The sequence below is a fragment of the Tachypleus tridentatus genome, chromosome 10 (genome assembly GCF_004210375.1).
Source record: "Tachypleus tridentatus isolate NWPU-2018 chromosome 10, ASM421037v1, whole genome shotgun sequence".
Lineage (NCBI taxonomy): Eukaryota > Metazoa > Arthropoda > Merostomata > Xiphosura > Limulidae > Tachypleus > Tachypleus tridentatus.
The window spans coordinates 89,116,900-89,135,859 of record NC_134834.1 but is presented as its reverse complement, the minus strand read 5'-3'; the positions used below and the strand labels follow the sequence as shown (position 1 = coordinate 89,135,859).

General features: G+C 35.8%; 1 protein-coding gene across 2 annotated transcripts in view; it reads right to left on the bottom strand.

The window, feature by feature from the left end:
• Window positions 1-258: 258 nt before the first annotated feature.
• The window catches only part of LOC143229836 (amino acid transporter heavy chain SLC3A1-like), a 29,236-nt gene continuing 10,534 nt past the window's right edge, over window positions 259-18,960 (bottom strand). For both annotated transcript variants that reach the window (XM_076462655.1, XM_076462654.1), the window contains 3 exons: window positions 6,359-7,429; window positions 2,525-3,130; window positions 259-1,843 (listed from right to left, as the gene is read on the bottom strand). In XM_076462655.1, coding sequence (XP_076318770.1) covers window positions 1,367-1,843; window positions 2,525-3,130; window positions 6,359-7,429 — 2,154 coding nt within the window. In that variant the 3' untranslated portion in view covers window positions 259-1,366. The remainder of the gene's footprint in view (window positions 1,844-2,524; window positions 3,131-6,358; window positions 7,430-18,960) is intronic.

Here is an 18,960-nt window from a genome sequence, read left to right as displayed (position 1 = left end):
AATATCTCTCTTATTTGGAGGTAATGGTAATTTATTTACAACATTTTAAAAAGTCAGATCTTCGCTAAGTACTCTGAAAAGAGAGAAAATAATAACTTTAGTTATCGTGATTTATGTACAAGATTAAAACCGTATAAGAACACGAATAAATCTGCCAAATGATTCGGTTAAAAATTTTATTTTTTTTCCATCTCAATAGATAAAACAGTCAATAATACGTATACATTACAAAATTAATACAGCTTCTGAGTACACTGCTATAACTTAATGTACGTAAGGAAACCAAATAATAAAATATACATTACAAGAAGTAATAAATAGAACAATTACTCACTATTTTTTACATGTTACAGTTTTTACAGGAAGAAAGAATATTTTTAAAACAGGTACAACGTTTCTGTAACTGGCACCATTATTCTCAAGTACACAAGTTTGTTAGCTTATTGTTTTTACAATTCTTAATATATTTTAATGAGTAATTATGTACTTTTGTAATTATGTAATTTTAGAAAACTATTCATGTCTAGTATGTTGAAACTAAATCAGAAGTACAGTCCAGACTCAAAACGCAAATAATTACTCACCCTGTAAATTTACTGTTGCGTGTTTACCTTTGTTCTTGGACTGGACAAGTTGGAAAATACATGCTACTAAACCAATAATAGAACACAGTAGCGATGTGTAAGCAAACTGCTACGGAACAAAGATGAAAATAAAATCTTTATTAATATGTTTTTAATCTTAATACATAGAGCGAATGAACATTTAACATCTAATATATTTTAAACAGGCTTGTAAAGTAAGATGTTTTAATTTAATCATAGCTTTAAGAGAAAACGATTTCTTCTTGTCCTCTATCACAAAGTGGAAACATTAACGTAAAAATAAAACAAGAACTTGGAAATAAATTCTTTCCTCACTGCAGTTTGTCGAAATTCCATGTTGTATGTTAAATTGCTGATTGTTTGGTTTCTGAGGAAGATTTGAAAACTCGTCACGAAAACTTTGAAACAGAAGTGAATTAGAAATGTGAACATGGATTGTTTGTGGAAACTGTTTAAACACGAAAAAAAGGAAATTTTATCTATTAAGAAGCTAACTTTCAAGTTGTTCGAGTTATTGGTCTTTGGAATCCAATCTTATTTTTCTATAATTGATTTCCAGATATGTCTACGAAGAAAAAATAAGTACTCAGTAACCCATCTTAATACATCAAAGTTAGTATGGTACAGTTGAATACCAGTAATTTAAATCCTTACATGTGTTTCATGTCTATATGAAATAGCAGTTACGTGACTGTGATAATTAAAAGATGTTAAAAATTCTTAAAATTCGCTTATAAACTCTCCGTAAGGTTCCCTTTTTATTATTCTACTTCTGTTATTAGAACCGTTCCTGGAATCATAGAAAATTGGCTTAAGTTTGAAATATTTGAATTATTTGAGGTTGAAAACAAAATTTTAATACTAGCAAAGTACCTTAAGAAGTTTAATGTCCGTCGTATTTTGCCAAATTCAGCAAATAAAACATATTTCTTATTATCTTGGAGATGTCTTTCCAAAACAACCACTTTGTCGTCGATATAATGAAACACAAACGTTGACATTTTCTTCCCACCGCTGACACTACCGTTGTCATAAAATGCTTTCATCCACAAAGAGGGCGAACTTTGTTTGACTGAGATAACTTGACCTAACAAAGTAATGTTCATGGATTGTTGCGCTACGTTATTTACCATGAAATCAGGACGGATGGGTAGCCATGGCAACGACATGTTATGAGTAAAGTTGGCTTCGAACGTTGAGTCCCATTGCATCGGGCAAAGTTGCCCCTCACTGAAAGTCTGAAAAACAATTCGAAAGTGGGCGCTCACTCGTAACAGTAGAACCATGTATAAAATCATACCAAATTAATTGCCCAATGCTTTGGTTATCTTCACTAAAATATCAGTTACTATATTTTTCCGCTAACAATTTTTTACGAATGTTTTTCAGTAATTCTATCATTATCGATTAATAATTTGTTTTCTTATAAGATCTTGCATTTTATTGGCTACATGTACTGTTAGCGTTTTGAGTTAAAATAACATATAAACTAAATTTTAAATTTCACAACTTCTACTCACTTGGAAATTTAAAACATATTTGGTGACGTAATTTGAAGATTAAATCTTTAAAAAATCGACTTATTCTAAAATATTTCAGTTGTTTATATTTCTTGAAAATAATCACAACTACAAGTGTTTGGATTGTTTTACTCTTAGAAGCGTAATGTTTTTAAATATTTAATATTTATGATGTTAAAACTGTTCCCTCTTGACAGCTTGGAATTACTCGGTTTTACTAATACGTTTACTTATAACTATCTTGAACATAATACTAGTACTAGTTTCCTAGATTTTATATTAATTTATAGAGTTTGACCAATAAGAGAGACTAATAGAAAAGAAAAAGCTTAAAACTGTGTTAGCAGTAAAGCAGATTGGCAAATAATTAGATAAGGTTAACAACAGGTAGGTTCTCACCTTCCCAGTGATGATGTCTATCGAATCCTGAAGATTAATCTCGTCCCCATAAAACAGTGAGATTGACCCAGGCAACATAAGTAAAACAATCATGGCACTGAGTGTGTAGCGTGTGTCTAACCTTGTTGCTAACCTCGATGTTTCAACACTACCAAGGTGCCAGTGTGTCCACGACGAAGACGAAATGCTGTTCCACTCAGCTACATGAAGAACTTGCGTCTCAACAGACGAAGTACGGTGCAAAGGGAGGTGTAACTGAACATCAATGAGGTCACATACATCTAGAATCAAGCGTACATTCATATTTTCTTCGTCTTTTAGTTTCTTCAGAAAGATTTCTGACACCATCATGATCTTTTTATCGGTGTCGACACTGTAAGCATCTAGCAAGTGGCGCCACCTTTTCATCACCAAATAAATATTGTTCGAATTCATCGCCCTCAACCCCTTCATGTAGAATCCATCTACTCCCTTCTGAAGCCAAAATTTTAGAACTTCATCAATTTCGTTTTGGACCGCAGGATGTGACCAGTTGAGAAAGAGCTGACTGCCAAACGGAAGACTGGGGTTCTCTTTATCTTCATCATCGAATTCGGAAAGGTTGTTCTAATTATAGATTTTAAATAGCAAGAAAAACTATAGAAAATGATGTATCTATACATCACCAAAATATACTTTATCTATGGGATTTTGAGTCCGTTTCACTTCACCATAAAGAATGCATTAGGCCTCCAGACCACATATTATCTTTACAGTTTTACCTCTAATGAAAACTATATTTAAAAGAAAAGTAGTCAATCGAGTGAGAAATATAATAAATATAATAAACAAATTAATTTAATAAGTACGTTTAGAGACATTCTTTATAGAATTGCAGATATACTTAGGGTAATCGAAAATCAGATTTTACAAAATATGTATTCAGTGTAATATAAAAATATATATATATAAACATCTTAATTAATGAAATCTTGAGGATCTCTGAGTAATTTTTGACATACCATCAATATGCATTAAAATTTTCAAAAACTCTTCAGTTATGTCTTAAAACGTGATTATCAAAATCTGTTTTAGTATACTGACTTCGAAATAGAGAAGTTATTAAAACAAAACCTGCTGTGAAAGTCTTAAAAAGTAGCAAAGCACGTGACTTAGTAATGAAGCCTGATGTGAAACACTGTCTTTAAAAACTAGCAAAATTGGTGACTTAGTAACAAAACCTGTTTCGAAACCTTGTTTAAGATAGGTACATAGATTTATCACATGGGATTAGTTAGCTTGATGCAATTATAAATAACTGTCGAATGACAATAGTTCTTAATTTGCAAGTTTCTTATTGCATTGATTTCGAAGTATCAAACTTTTCAACAAAATAATCAATCTCATTTAGAAAAGCGTTATAGGATATATTTACTATGCCAAATAAAGAAAATCTAACATATTATACCACGATTTATATCTTCAAAGTTTTTATTTCTGTCCTTCGAAAGCCGTTTACTAAAAGGATGCTTTCATTAATTATCATTTTGAGCTGTCCTTTATATATATGTTGATACAAGTTCCTTCGGGTATGAATTTTATTAAGACGTTTAACTTTATATGTATATATCATATACGAGTATTTATTTATACATATTAATTAAAGATTGCGTGTGGGTTTTAACTAGGCCTAGAAGCTATCAATTATTTTAGCCGATTTTAGTCCCTTGAAGGTATAAAGTCAAGAACACACTTATTTGTTAAACGTATACGTGTGTGTGTGTATTAAAATATTTTTACAAAAATTATGAATAATGGAAAATATAGGTTATGCAACAAATGTAACATTTGCTTGTGGATAAATGAACCGACGATTTGTGGTGAACAGATCTGATAAGTAATGAACAGAAGATTGTTTGTTTTTGAATTTCGCGCAAAGCTGCACGAGGGCTATTTGCGCTAGTCGTCCATAATTTAGCAGTGTAAGACTAGAGGGAAGGCAACTAGTCATCACCGCCCACCGCCGACTCTTGGGTTACTCTTTTACCAACGAATAGTGGGATTGACCCAAACATTATAACGCCCCAACGGCGGAAAGGGCGAGTTTGTTTGGTGCGACGGGGATTCCAACCCAAGACTCTCGGATTAATCACATGGCCATGCCGGACCCATGAACAGAAGAAAAGCTCAATTTAGAGATCTGTAGTAGTAGAAAAGTTTTACTGTTTAGAACATAAAAAAGTAAGAGAAAACAGATGCATGTGTTTTAAAAACATGTTATGTTTTCAGTTGCAGTGTGATGTACGATATATGTTAATATTTTATGGATTTTTTTAACGAAAATACACATTTTATTCTATTTGTTTGTTTTAGAATTTCGCACAAAGATACTCGAGGGCTATCTGTGCTAGCCGTCCATAATTTAGCAGTGTAAGACTAGAAGGAAGGCAGCTAGTCATCACCACCCACCGCCAACTCTTGGGCTGCTCTTTTACCAACGAATAGTGGGATTGACCGTAACATTATACGCCCCCACGGCTGGGAGGGAGAGCATGTTTAGCGCGACGCGGGCGCGAACCCGCGACCCTCGGATTACGAGTCGCACGCCTTACGCGCTTGGCCATGCCAGGCCTATTTTATTCTATAACTAAGACGGAATGATTTGAATGAAAGAAACACATTTTTTTGTCATAACGATTACATAAGTTTATTCTTATTTGGTTGTAGAATATATAATTATTTAGTTTTATCAAAGACTTGCTTATTAGTGGGGTAATTCATTAAATACCGATAACACAACAGTTCATTGTAACACTTCTATGGTTGACATATAAGAAATAAAGAATTATTTTAGAGCTGAGTTTCAGAGAAACTTTAAAAAATGTTATACTTTCGGAATGGTATGTTTTTCTTATAGCAAAGCTACATCTTACGATCTGCTGAGCCAACCGAGGGTAATCGAACTGCTGATTTTGACGTTGTAAATCCGTAGACTTACCGCTGTACCAGCGGGGGGACTCTCAGAGAAGACGACTAAAAGTGTGAAAATGCTACTTTTTAATTATAAAGCGAAAATTATTACCAATTGTTACTTACTTTTATTTATGTACCCATCTGTTTATAGCTGTATGACAATCGAACTGTTTAGACGTATTACATATTTTGTTATTTGTATAATATTCAGATAGTATACGTTTGCACATGTTATGTTTTTCTTAAAATAATGACAGAGATGAAGGATCTCATGTTATAATAACAAGGTTATCATGAGCTAGTTAATCCTACTTGAAGGTGTATTATATTTCTATTAAGTTGCGGGACTTATATTATCACGTCATTTACGTACTAAATTTTCCGTCTTGTAGACAATTTTTAAATACTATTCTACAACCTATTCTTAAACTTAATATTATTAGAAATAAAACACAACATCAGATATTAACATAAATATATTCTTTCAAAATTATTCCAGACTTTATGTAATAATATGATTATTTAGATTACATTAGCTTGTCATTTTAATGACAATTAATTTTGTTATTCAAATTACTTGCTTGGTTGTGTTAATGCTCACAGGGTTGTGAACTGTATGGATATCATGAAATCACACATAAAGTAAAAGTTTGTATACACACAGGCCTTTTTAATTTCTGAAAATGGTAATTCCAGACTTTACATGGTGACAAGATTATAGGAATTTAGTAAAACTAACATTATGACTAGCTCGACTTAATAAAAAACTAAATAAAAACAAGCTACCAACAGTTATCATCGGAAATGAAAACATATATTGTATCAGCGTTTCGTTCATCGCAGTATTCTAATTACTATTAAAACAAAATGTTCGAAACTTACCAATGTCTCGTTGTTAACATAGTAGTACTTGTATTTTCCAGAACTGTTTTGTAGCCAGTGGGCAGCCCAAGTGTGCTGATCACTGGTCAACGAAGGATTTATGTCCAATATGAGCCGCATGCCTCGTCTGTGCAACTCAGCTACAAGGAGCTGGAAGTCCTCCATTCTGCCCAGATGTGGGTCCACACTGAGGAAGTCGATAACATGACTAAACTCTAGAGGATAGTCTAACGCACTGAAAATTGAATTGAGCCTGATAGATTTAACGTTGAGACTTTGGACGTAACTTAATCTTTGGATCAGACCCATCAAATCACCGTAGCCGTCATTATCCGAATCCTGAAAAGAAGCAGGAAAAATTTCATAGGACACCATCCCCTCCCACCATTCTCTCCTTAGGTCAGAGGCTTCCTTGTTGCCTGAAGCCACTAATCTAATCACAACGCAAAACGCGCTAATGATCATGAACGTAAGTAATATGAAACATCCAAGGCGGACAGCAGCCCAGTTCCAATGAAGCAAGAACGTGGACTTACATTTGGCTACGTTTAATAGACCAACGCTTGAAGAATAATTCTGGTTTGATCTGTGTGTCCGATGAGATGGACGAATTATGTAAGGTTCGTTGTACCCAGATCGTAGCAGGTAAGTGCATAACTGGCGTTCCAAACTTAGCTCGCTATCTGTGGAAGAGTTTTTGGGAATTAGACACTCTGAAGGATCGTCATTGTCTGATAACTTCGATCCATTTTCTTGAGTTATTAAGCTCATGCTTTCATTAATGTCAATGTAGTGGTTACCATCATTACCCTCAATCACGCACGTAGCGTCTTCTTCTGCTTCATCTGCACGCACAAAACTATTGTCTGCTCGAGCGAATATGGCAGCTTCAATAAGATCAGGTTGACTAAGGTCCACTAGAAGTCCCGAAAATTCTTTTTTTTTTATAAACGGAGTTACGAGTTGGTAATGATGAGGTGACAGTGGAAAAACAGAGTGATCATCGTAAGAACCAACTTCTTGCAGTGTGGAAAGGTTCACTGATGACTGGCATGGACACTCAGCGTCCATCTGCTTAGAAAATCACAAAGTTAAAAATGTAAATTAATTGCACAAACATCAGAAGAAGCGCACTTACTTTTCCATTTTCTAATTAGCAAGAAAACTATTGGGTGTCCTTTTTCCTGCATAAAACACTTAGCAGATTTATTCATTAGATATAAAGGACAATATTCTCTATTGAATATAAAATTTCCTTTTAAAAGCTCTAATATGAAATCCAAAATGTATTGGTATTCCTCAACATGCTTCCATTTTACAGAAAATTTAAAATTAGAAAGAAAGAAACTGAAATATTTTAAGTTCTCCAAACTCTAAGAAATTTAAGATTTATAACAATTATTTAATTACGTGACAAAATCTATTGTCTTAATTCTCTAAGTATTTGGAAACGAAATCAAGAAGGAAAGCTCTTACTTTCTCTCTCTCTTTGTACACAAATATAAATATTTTTTCATCTGTTTTTGAATTTCAACAGGAATAAATATGTTCACTTCTGATAATGGGCCTGTTGAAAATTTGCTTTTATCTTTAATATTCTTTGATAAATTGTTCATGGCAAAGCATTCATGATGAAACTTTGTAGAATGGACGGCAACTGCCTATTGTGGAGACACAAGTGTAGAGGACGACGTTTCGAAAGTCTTCCGCCTTTCGTCTTCAGGTCAATGTGTGTGCAAATCCTAATCAGCTTGGCGGTCATTTAAATTTTAATTCTTGCGAGCTCCAGAGAGGCGGGCGAAACAACCTTGAGTGGTCAGAAACTTGTTTCTCTTCAGCCCCGCACGCGTTTAGTAGTAGAGCGTTACAAAAGTAATATTGATAATGGTTGAGCTCCGAACGAGCTTAAAGTAAGTCCTGTGAGCCGGGATGTGCCAGTATATATCACCGGCAGGAACCGTAAACATTAAGGTTGGATGGCTTGACGACAGCGGCGTCCGACGTTTGAGTAGAGAGATTCAGATTGCTTTGTAAAAAGTTTGAAATGAAGGAAAAGGGGGACGAAGATAGGGTGAAAAATAGGAGTAGGTGGTAGACAGAATTACAGAGACATGGATGATATGGGTTTGGGAGATAAGAGAACGAAGAAGAAGAAGTCCTTTCAGGGCCCCTGTGCCAGGTGTATATAAATTCAGTGGCTAAGAAAGTTAGATGTAAGGGAAACCGGAGTGCTCGGAGAAAACCACTTTCACTGGACAGGGCTAAATATTCTACCTGTCCAGTACCCACACCTGTGAACTAAAACGTAAGAATTAAAACATATAATTGGTAGTACTATTGAATATTACTGTTAATTCAATTTAGGGGGATGGTGTATTTAGCTCAGGAACACGGGGTGTCTGCTATGTCTGCTGATAAGTTTGTTTGTTTCTGTTCTTTGCTCGTTTGTAATATCGGAAGTAGTTCGGTTAGTATTTCGAGATTTGTGTGTGGGGTGTAATAAGGCAATCTGAATGCGATTTTTATGGCTCGGTTTTGTAGGTTCTGTAATTGTGAGTATTGGTGTTTAAACATGTTACAGATTGCCACATTGCCATGCTCGAAGAGGGGTCTAATATAGGCTTTGTAAATGGCAAGGACAGATTTGGTACAGCAACCTTTGTTGGGTTCACTTATACGTTTTAGAAAGTAGATCATACTGCTGGCTTTGCCGACAATATTCTTGAGGTGTCGTGTCCAAGACAGGTTTTGTGAAAAGATTAGTCTTAAAAGCTTGACGGAGTTGGTGAAATGAATTTAAGTATTATTGAGGTTTAGTTTGATTTTCCTGAATTTTTTTTCGGTATTTGTTAAATTTCTGGTGGAAGTCGATGGTATGGGTTTTAGTGAGATTCAGGCCTTCACGTCATCTGTCACACCACTGTGCTACAGTATTGAGTGTTGCTTGAACCCTGGCTGATGCAGTGTGAGAGTTGCTGGAGGTGCTCCATAGGGCTATGTAGTCGGCCTATTGGGAGATAAGGCATAGTTGAAGGTGGGAAATAGTATATTGTTAACACAGATATTATAGAGTATAGGGTGAGTACCGAACCTTCAGGAACTCCGGCACCAAGATCGAAAGGGTCAGAACATGCTATATTTATCTTAACTTTGGCTGTGCGATTGGAGAGAAATCTCAATAGCCGTCAGACTAAACGATATGGCAGGCCTAGAGCCTGGGTTTTGTATCTGAGGCCATTGTGCCATACAGAGTCAAAGGCTTTCCGGATTTCTAGAAAAGTTGCTATGGTAGTTGATTTGCGGTTAAAGCTGCGAAAAACGAATTCGGTAAGTTTGACCAGATGGTCGATAGTTTGTCTTTTATTTCTACCTGAAGTTTGATTATCACTTATTGACTTGTTAGTTTCTAAGTAGTAGTTAATACGGTTTGTTATAGTTTTTTTCCATGAGTTTACCGGGCGTGTTTAGTAAGCCTGTTTGTATGTAATTACTGGGATTACTGAAGTGTTTAACTTTTTTTGGATATATTTTAATCACTGATTGTCTTCTTCGAGGAGTTTTTGATGAAGGAGAAGGAGTAAGGATTCTGTTTAAAACTGTCTACGATATTTTAGTGTTTTGTTTCGATGGCTCCGTTACATTAAACATGCTTACCCTTTCAGACATGGGGCGTTATAAGCGACGGTCAATCCCACTATTCGTTGGTAAAAGAGTAGCTCAAGAGTTAACGGTGGATGGTGATGACTAGTTGCTTTCCCTCTAGTTTTACACTGCTAAATTAGGGACGGCCAGCGCAGATAGCTCTCATGTAGCTTTGCGCGAAATTCAAACCAAACCAATCTACTTCGATGGATGTCTCATCGCAAATGTTTTCTGCTCTCTTATTCAGACATTGGATTATACCACGTTTTTTCGAGGTTGAATAATAGGACTGGAAGTGTAGGTATCTGTTCGTGTGGGTAGGTTTTCTATACACAGTTGTAGTGATTTATCTTCCTTGTTTGCTGATAAGTATGTGAAGATACGGTATGCTGTTTTGTTCCTCTACTTCCATGGTGAAGTGGATTCTTTGGTCTACGGAATTGAGATGTTCTAAGAAAACTGGTAAGTTTTCATGACCGTGTCGTCGACATAACGTTTGTAGAAACTTAGATTTATAGGTGTGGATGAAAGGGCTCTTCAAATTCTTCAGATTTCTGCTAGGATTGGAGAGAGTGGTGATCCCATGGCTGGTCCATCTGTTTGTTTGTAGAATTCCTGGGATTTGATGTGTAACTGTCTGAGTTGTCCTACACTTTCAGTCCTATTATTCAACCTCGATAAAACGTGGTATGATCCAATGCCTAAACAAGAGAGCAGAAAACATTTGCGAAAAGACATCTTTTGAAGCAGAACGCCAAAATATCGTAGAGAGTTTTAAACAGAATGGTTATATCTCCTCCTTCATCAAAAACTCCTTCAAAAAAGACCATAACAGAAAGAAAAGATAAGAAAGTCACCAACATTGTCACAATTTACCTCCATACCTGCAAAATTTCAGTGAAAACCTAAATGCATAGTCACGAAATTCAACATAGAAGTCCAGTGAAAATTCTACAATGCATTAAAATCCATTTTGGTAAAAAAAGCAAACAGCGACCTAGCGAAGAGAATCTCCAAAGCGTCATCTATGAAATCCCGTGTTCCTGCAACGAAACATACATTGGAGAAATGGGAAGAAAACTCGCGACAAGAATAAAAGTACATGAACATGGTATAAGACTCATGAAAACACAAAATTCAGCCATTGCAGAGCATGCCACGCCAACTGGACACAGAATTAACTGGGAAAAACTAGAAAAATCAAAGAATCATTTTATATCAACATTATTAAATCAGAACACTATAAACAGACAACACCTTACACACACACACACACAAAATATACGAGGCTTACATCCGTCCTTTAATAGAATATGAATGTCAAGTCACATATAATATGTCTAACAACACTACAGAACATCCAAATACGACAAAATAAAGTATTAAGAGCAGCAAACCGACTACCATCACATACACCCGTTAACTATGTACATAAAATCAATAACCTACCCACCCTTAGAAACGCGCTCACAGAAATATCATACAAATATTACTTTAAAGCAGAACATAGAAACAAACTAACTGAGTCATTATGTAAATTAGCCAGTGCACCTACAAAATACATTTCACCTTATAACATATTTAAACAATCACAAATCACGCAACAAAATACATAATTATAAATAAGGTAAATACATGTTTATATTTATATGTATTTCTTTTCAGATTCGGGCACAGGACAGGTAAAAACTTTCGGTGCCTGTCCTGTGAAAGTGGGTTCTCTCAGGGCACTCCCGTTTCCCCCACATCAAAATCTCAGGCATTGGATCTTTAGATTCCAGCCAAGGCAACACTCTTGCCCAACAATGAATCGGGTCGTTTTACGTTGATGTCTGCTTTTCGGGCTGCGGACTGGCTCATTTCTCCGATGCCGCCATTGTATCGTTCCCCCTTTTCTCACGCGTCATTTTTATAATGCCCCACCGCACTTCATCACCCTAAACAAGTAAAATTTATATTTTGGCAAATTTCCAAGCACGGTTAAATAATCTTTCATGTGAGGGGACAAAGAGGAACCACTATGTTCCTGACCACCCCTGTTGGGGAGAGAAGTCTGAAGATTTCTAAACTAAACTCCTGCCAAGTTCGTTCGCTTTTACAAATACACTCCAGATTTGGGCACAGAACAGGCAAAACAATTGGCGCCTGTCCTCTGAAAGTTGGCTTTCTCGGGGCACTCCCGTTCCACATACAAATCTCAGGCACTGGATCTTTAGATTCCAGCCAAGGGAATATTCTTGCCCGGCCCAGAATCGTGCAGTTTGAGTTGATGCGTCATCGGCTTTTCAGACTACGGGCTCCGGCCTGGCTTATTTCCCTTGTGCCGCCCTTGTCTCGCTCCCCTTTCTCACCCGTCATTTGTATAATGCTTCACCTCACTTCATCACATTAAACAAGTCAAATAAAATTACAAGAAAACTTCCACGTAAAAGTAAATAATCTTCCATGAGCGAGGACGAAGAGGAACCACAATTCCTGACCACTCCTGATGGGGAGAGAATTTTCAGACATCTCTTTCTAAAATAAGCGTGTTAAGGCGTTCGACTCGTAATTCGAGAGTCGCGGGTTCGAATCCCGGTCGCTCCAAACATGATTGCTCTCCCAGCCGTGGGGGCGTTATAAAGTGTGGGTCAATCCCACTATTCGTTGGTAAAAGAGTAGCCCAAGAGTTGGCGATGGGTGGTGATGACTAGCTGCCTTCCCTCTAGTCTTACACTGCTAAATTAGGGACGGCTAGCGCAGATAGCCCTCGAGTAGCTTTGCGCGAAATTTGAAACAAACTTTCTAAAATAAACCCCTGCCATGTTCGTTTCATTACACACACCACTGACCTGAAGACGAAAGGCGGAAGGCTTTCGAAACGTCGTCCTCTACACTTGCGTTTCCACAACAGGTAGTTGCTGCCCATTCTACAAAGTTTCATCATGGTTTTATCTTTTATGTCATTTAAGGTACTTGAAGGAACTATGAATAAATACTTGTTTTTGGCAAAGAACACTTTTCAGTTCCGCTTTATTCTTCACTGATGACAATACTTAAAATTTGTCCTAATATGAAAATTTATCAATTTACCATGTTCAACTGATAACTGGAACTGTGAGTAATGTCATTTTAAAAAAACTGACGCCTAGGCAAGTGATATATAGAATGTCATTCAATGGAGACTTAACTGATTTAAAATGTGGAATATAACTTTTCATGTTATACTTAAATAATGTTTTACAATTACAACTGTAAACATATATATATAAAAATAACCTTTAGGGGATATCAAATAATCCATTTTTAACTAAGATCAAGAAAACCAACTGTTTACTTTCCCTTTTGAGAACTTAGAAGACGTTTATGATATCTGTTGACATACAGATAGATGGTAATATAATTAATATTTCCTTTTCCACTTCAATAATACAAAAGAACATCATGGGAACTTCTTTATTGTACTGGTTGAATAATAAGAAGACATTTATTACACCTGTTAATCTTCACTAAAGATCGTAATATGATTTATATAATGATTTTCTTCTCAATATCAGACAGCAGTTTAATACAATGTTGTATTGCTGATTCTGTTTATGAATAAGTTACGAGTAAATGTGGTGGTTAGAGGTGTTACATTTCGTGATAATTTATCATTGATGTGTTAATTAATTTTGTTCAATTGATTTTCCTCAAACATTTCTAAGCCTGCTTTTTGCCTAAATTTATTTACCAAAATAGAATAGTCACCTCTCTGCTAAATGTTCTTACCTTGAACAATTTAGACAATTTTTAAAAATTGCTTATAAAGACTCGAGAACTATGTATCAAGTGTTGTTTTTAGGCTTATCCTGCTCATTCATTTATTAACCTGGGCAAGCACTGTTTGATGGTCAAGGCGCTTGACTTGCAATCTGGGGGTCGTGGGTTCCAGTCTCCATCCTACCAAACAAGCTCGCCCTTTCAGCCGTGAGGGCGTTATAAAGTGACGGTTAATCCAACCATTCATTTGTGAAATAGTAGTCTACGAGTTGGCGGTGGGTGGTGACGAATAGCCGCCATTCTTCTAGTTTTTCAATGCTAAATATGGGACGCTAGCCCAGTTAGCTTTCGTGTAGCTTTGCGCGAAATTAAAACCAAACTATTAACAAGCACACTTGAACCTAAATCTTAACTGCATAAATGCTACGAGAACCATTCTTCACACAGTAAGTTCTGGTAAACAACTTGTAAAAATATACATTACTTTTCTTTTATCGCTAAACCATTTGTGATTAACCTTTGTTAGTTAATAATTACATGTTTTTTTTTTACAAAATTCAGAAGTTCGTCTTTTCCACTAACAACATTATAAGAAAAATCTGTGTAACATACGTCGTCCAATAGCTTGAAGGTGAGCTTGAGAACTTATCATGTTAAACTTCAATGTTTAATCCTTGCGATGGACACAGCACAGATAGCGTATTGTGTAGCTTTACATGAGTAAAATAAAAATATGAAGGGTGATTCTCTCCTCTGAAATACTGAAAACGTAACAATTATATATATCAATAAGGATCGGAAGACGATACTTTAGCAAGTCCTTTAGAAAAGGAAACTATCTCGACAGAAACTCTTCAGTGAGTTCTCTTTGTGGAAGAAAGAACAAAAGCATCTATGATTCTTGAAGTAAATAAGGGTTCTTTCAAATGTCTTTTGGAGTTCCTTAAGGTTTTATCGATCTATAAAAGCAGTGGAGCAGGAAAAGTAGCTATATCAAGTAAGGTTAATAAAAGCTTTTGGTAAGCGGCAAGCTGATTTGTTACAGTTTAGTTAAGAAGATTTATATTCTTTAGTACTTTTTACTTGAAGTCTCTTCATGGTACATTGAGTTTAAATGCAAACTTTCCATTTGAAAGAAGACAACTGATACAGCAGGGCAACTACAGGATGCTGTTGGTTTAATTTGCTGACCAAACAAGTCTAAAGAGGTCATGTCAGGGAGGAAGCCAAAAATGAAACATTTGTAATGCATATGCTAAGTTTCGTCAAATTTCCAATATATTAGAACAATATGCTAGCTCGTTGTTTGTCGTTCGATTATTTGTTTTTAATTTCGCAGAAAGCTACACAGGGGCTATCTACACTGGCCGTTCCTCATTTAGTAGTATAAGACTAGAGGGAAGACACCTAGTCATTACCACCGCCAACTTTTCGGCTACTCTTTTGCCAACGAACAAAAGGATTGAGCGTAACATATAACTCCCCCACAGCTGAAAGAACGAGCATGTTTGGTGTGACATTGATCCGAATCCGCGATCCTCAGATTACGAGTCGAGAGCCCTAACCACCTAGCCATGCCTGTCCATCATGTAACAATCGCCTGAGTAGCTGTGTTGGAACAGTTTTTTCCCTATGATATCTGTAAAATTAGATAGCCAAACGTGGATAGTAGGCTTGAATTAAAAACGTTTACTATTGTGTTGTCCATCTCAAAACTTTTGCAAATTTATACGAGGCCTTGTCTAAAATCCATTTATGGAGTGGACAAGGATTCTGTGCTATTTCTTTGTCTGCAGCGTCATCAGACCCATTTTTCTGCTAGAATGACTAAGAATCTCAAAAAATGAATGGACGCAAATGACAAAGTCACACGTACTAGTCATTTGTGAATATCCAAGGGAGTAAGAAAAGAAGGGTGTTAAATATTTCTAAGGTTTCAGTGAGCTAAGTGATTGGTTAAAACTGGACAGATAGTGTATTGTAGTAGTGATTGGTTAAAACTGGAAATATAGTGTATTGTAGTAGTGATTGGTTAAAACTGTACAGATGTTGTATTGTTTAATTAACTAACCTGTAATCCAAAGCAAGTAGGATCGCATAAATTCATTAAAAAATCCGTAGATGAGCTAATTTACAAGGTTGTAAGAAGTTAAACTTTATATGAAAATAGTTACATTGGTGTTTTTTATTTAAAAAGTTAGTGCTTCTATATAGAAGTAACTGACTTTTTGAGGTTGCATATCAGAAATGGCAGAGTAACAATGGAAGGTGGAATTGGATGATCATTAGGCTTAGAAGCTTCATTCACTGACATACCTATCTGATTAAACTTTGTCAAATCGTAGCAAGAGCAGAACGTCTATTAACAAAAGGCATTGTTCTCTGTGACAAAAATACATTGTGAGATTGGCAACTGTAGCAAGGAACAGTGGTTCACATGAAAATTATATATTTAAAAACGGCTGGTATGGATAGAGAAAGCAATAGTAGAGGAGCAAACAACGTTTCGACCTTCTTCGGTCATCGTCAGGTTCACAAAGAAAGAAAGGGTTACTGAGCGGTAGCTGACCATATGTTTGAAGGCGGTTGTGTAATTGAGTGTAAGAATGTAGAGGGCGTGCTTAGATGTTGGATGTATTAATATAGGTATAAAGGTATTTCTTTGCATTGGTTTATTTTGGGCTTGAGTTGTTGTATAAGTAAGGCTTCTTTAATTTTGCGTTTGTTTATTTTGTATTTGGGTGTTTTTTGTGGTTATGTTGTGTTTATTTGATTTGCAGTGTTCGAAAACGTGTGATGTGACTTTTTGTGATCTCTGAATCTGGTTTTCATTTTTCTACTTGTTTCTCTAATATAGAAGTCGTGGCAGCTATCACATTGTATTTTATAAATAATGTTGGTATGGTGTTTGTTAGTGTAGTTTTTACACAGTATAGACCTCAGTTTCATGCCTGTTTTTGAATAAATTTGGTATTAACTGGAATGTCATATTTTGTTGCTTGTTTTTGCCAAATGTTGGTTATTTTTCTGCTGATGTTGGGAATATATGGTATGCAACAGTATATGGTTTCGTGATTTTTTTAATTCGTGGGATATATTTGCTTTTGTTGGTTGATTTTGCTTTGTGTCTAGGTGTGTGCGTATAATGTTTTCTACTGTTTGTGGAGGAAACTTATTGATGTTGATGAAATATTGTCTTATGTTGTCTAATTCATCGTTAATTTTATCTGGTGAGCATAGTTTTATGGCTGTGTTTATTTGGTTTCTTAGTATGTTGAGTTTTTGTTTTGTTTCATGTGCTAAGTCCCAAGGAATGTATAGTCTAGTATGGGTGATTTTTTGGCGGATTTCTGTTTTAAATTGTGTGTCGGTTCTTGTAATTTTGAGGTTAAGAAATGATATTTGATTTCTTGCTTCCTGTTCACATGTGAAGTTAATGTTGGGATGTATAGAGTTAATGTGATTGAAAAAAATTAAGTGTGTGTTCTTTAGATGTGAATCCCGCAATCGTGTCGTTTACATATCTGTACCAGTTTTGTGTTGGCTATAATGCTGTGTTAACTGCTTGTGTTTCAACTTGTGTTTCGGTATTCAGCTGGTTTGTTTTCTATCTATAGTTTCATTAAGCTGTTGAGGTATTTCTTTGTCCTCTGAGTTGTATACCAATCAGCTAATTTATGATGACGAGAAATCCGCTTGAAGTAAAAATGTATTCTAAAGATGGCTGGTATGGGTATCAAAACCTCAATTAATATAAAGTACAGAACAACATTTCGACCTTCGTAGGTCATGTTAGTTAACCTGATGTTTAGTGTAACGGGGATTCAAACCCGCGACCCTCGGATTAGGAGTCAAGTGCTCTAATCACCTGGCTATGCTGGGCCGTCTTTATGTTAATACCTGCAAAACATAGTTTTGTCTTATCAAATGGCGTAATTAAGAATGACTGTTTGATTATTTTAGAACTAATTTCATTTCTGTGAATAAATAGTCTCCAGGTGAGACTGTGGTAAGATGTTACAACTTACAACGCTGAAATCCGGGGTTCGGTTTCCCCCGGCTTTAATCTAAAATCAAATAAGCGAACTATGAGTAAGAAAACACCTCTCACTCTCAAATAGAGTACGATAAATCACTTTTGGCGAAGCTTGTTGGTTATCTTTCATTCGATCACTAGCTCAACCACAGTGGTCAGTCAACTGGTCCATATACATATAAAGACCCGAACATGTTGAAAGTTTCAACTGAAGTGCATTAGTTTGGCTCACCTATCTTTTCCTTTGAAATGATAATTAGTACAAAACCTAGCCTATCATATATAACAGTTAAGCAATAACCAACAGACAGATATAAATACAGCTGATGTGTAAAACGCTATGATGTTAATACCAAAGAGAAGTAAACGAGATTGTAACTTAAATAAATCGTATTTTATTTATATATATATTTAGATTGTGACTTAAATAAATCGTATTTTATTTATATACTCTTTTCGCCTATATCGTACAAACCAACTCATGCGTGTTTTGTGTTTTTCTTTTAGCAAAGACACATCGGGTTATCTGCTGAGCCCACCGAGAGGAATCGAACCTCAGATTTTAGTGTTGTAAATCCGGAGACATACCGCTGTACTAGCGGGATACCCAACCTATATCGTGCAAACCAACTCATGCGTGTTTTGTGTTTTTCTTTTAGCAAAGACACATCGGGTTATCTGCTGAGCCCACCGAGAGGAATCGAACCTCAGATTTTAGTGTTGTAAATCCGGAGACATACCGCTGTACTAGCGGGATGCCCTACTTATACATTACGGAATGTAATGAAAAGTTTCCCGTGCAGCTACTTCAATGAGATAAACCGTAACAGATAAATTAGGAGAAATACGAAGTAAGAATATTTACAGCTCTTATAATACAAATATAAAAGCCAATTGCTACAACACCATAAGTCTCTAAACTGGATAAGCATGATTATAATATTCGTTTGTAATTAAGCACAAAGCTACACGGAGGGCTATCCGTGCTATGCTCAGCACGGATATTGAAGCCCAGTTTCTGGCATTGTAAGTCCGCAGACATGTCACTGTGCCACTGGGGAAAAAGGCTGATTATAATGAGCTGTAACTGTCATTAAACATAAATATTAGGCTTAGTGGTAACTTTGGTTTAAATACTATTTCACACTTTGTTTTCTTGAAAAATCTTAGAGGACTAAAGAAA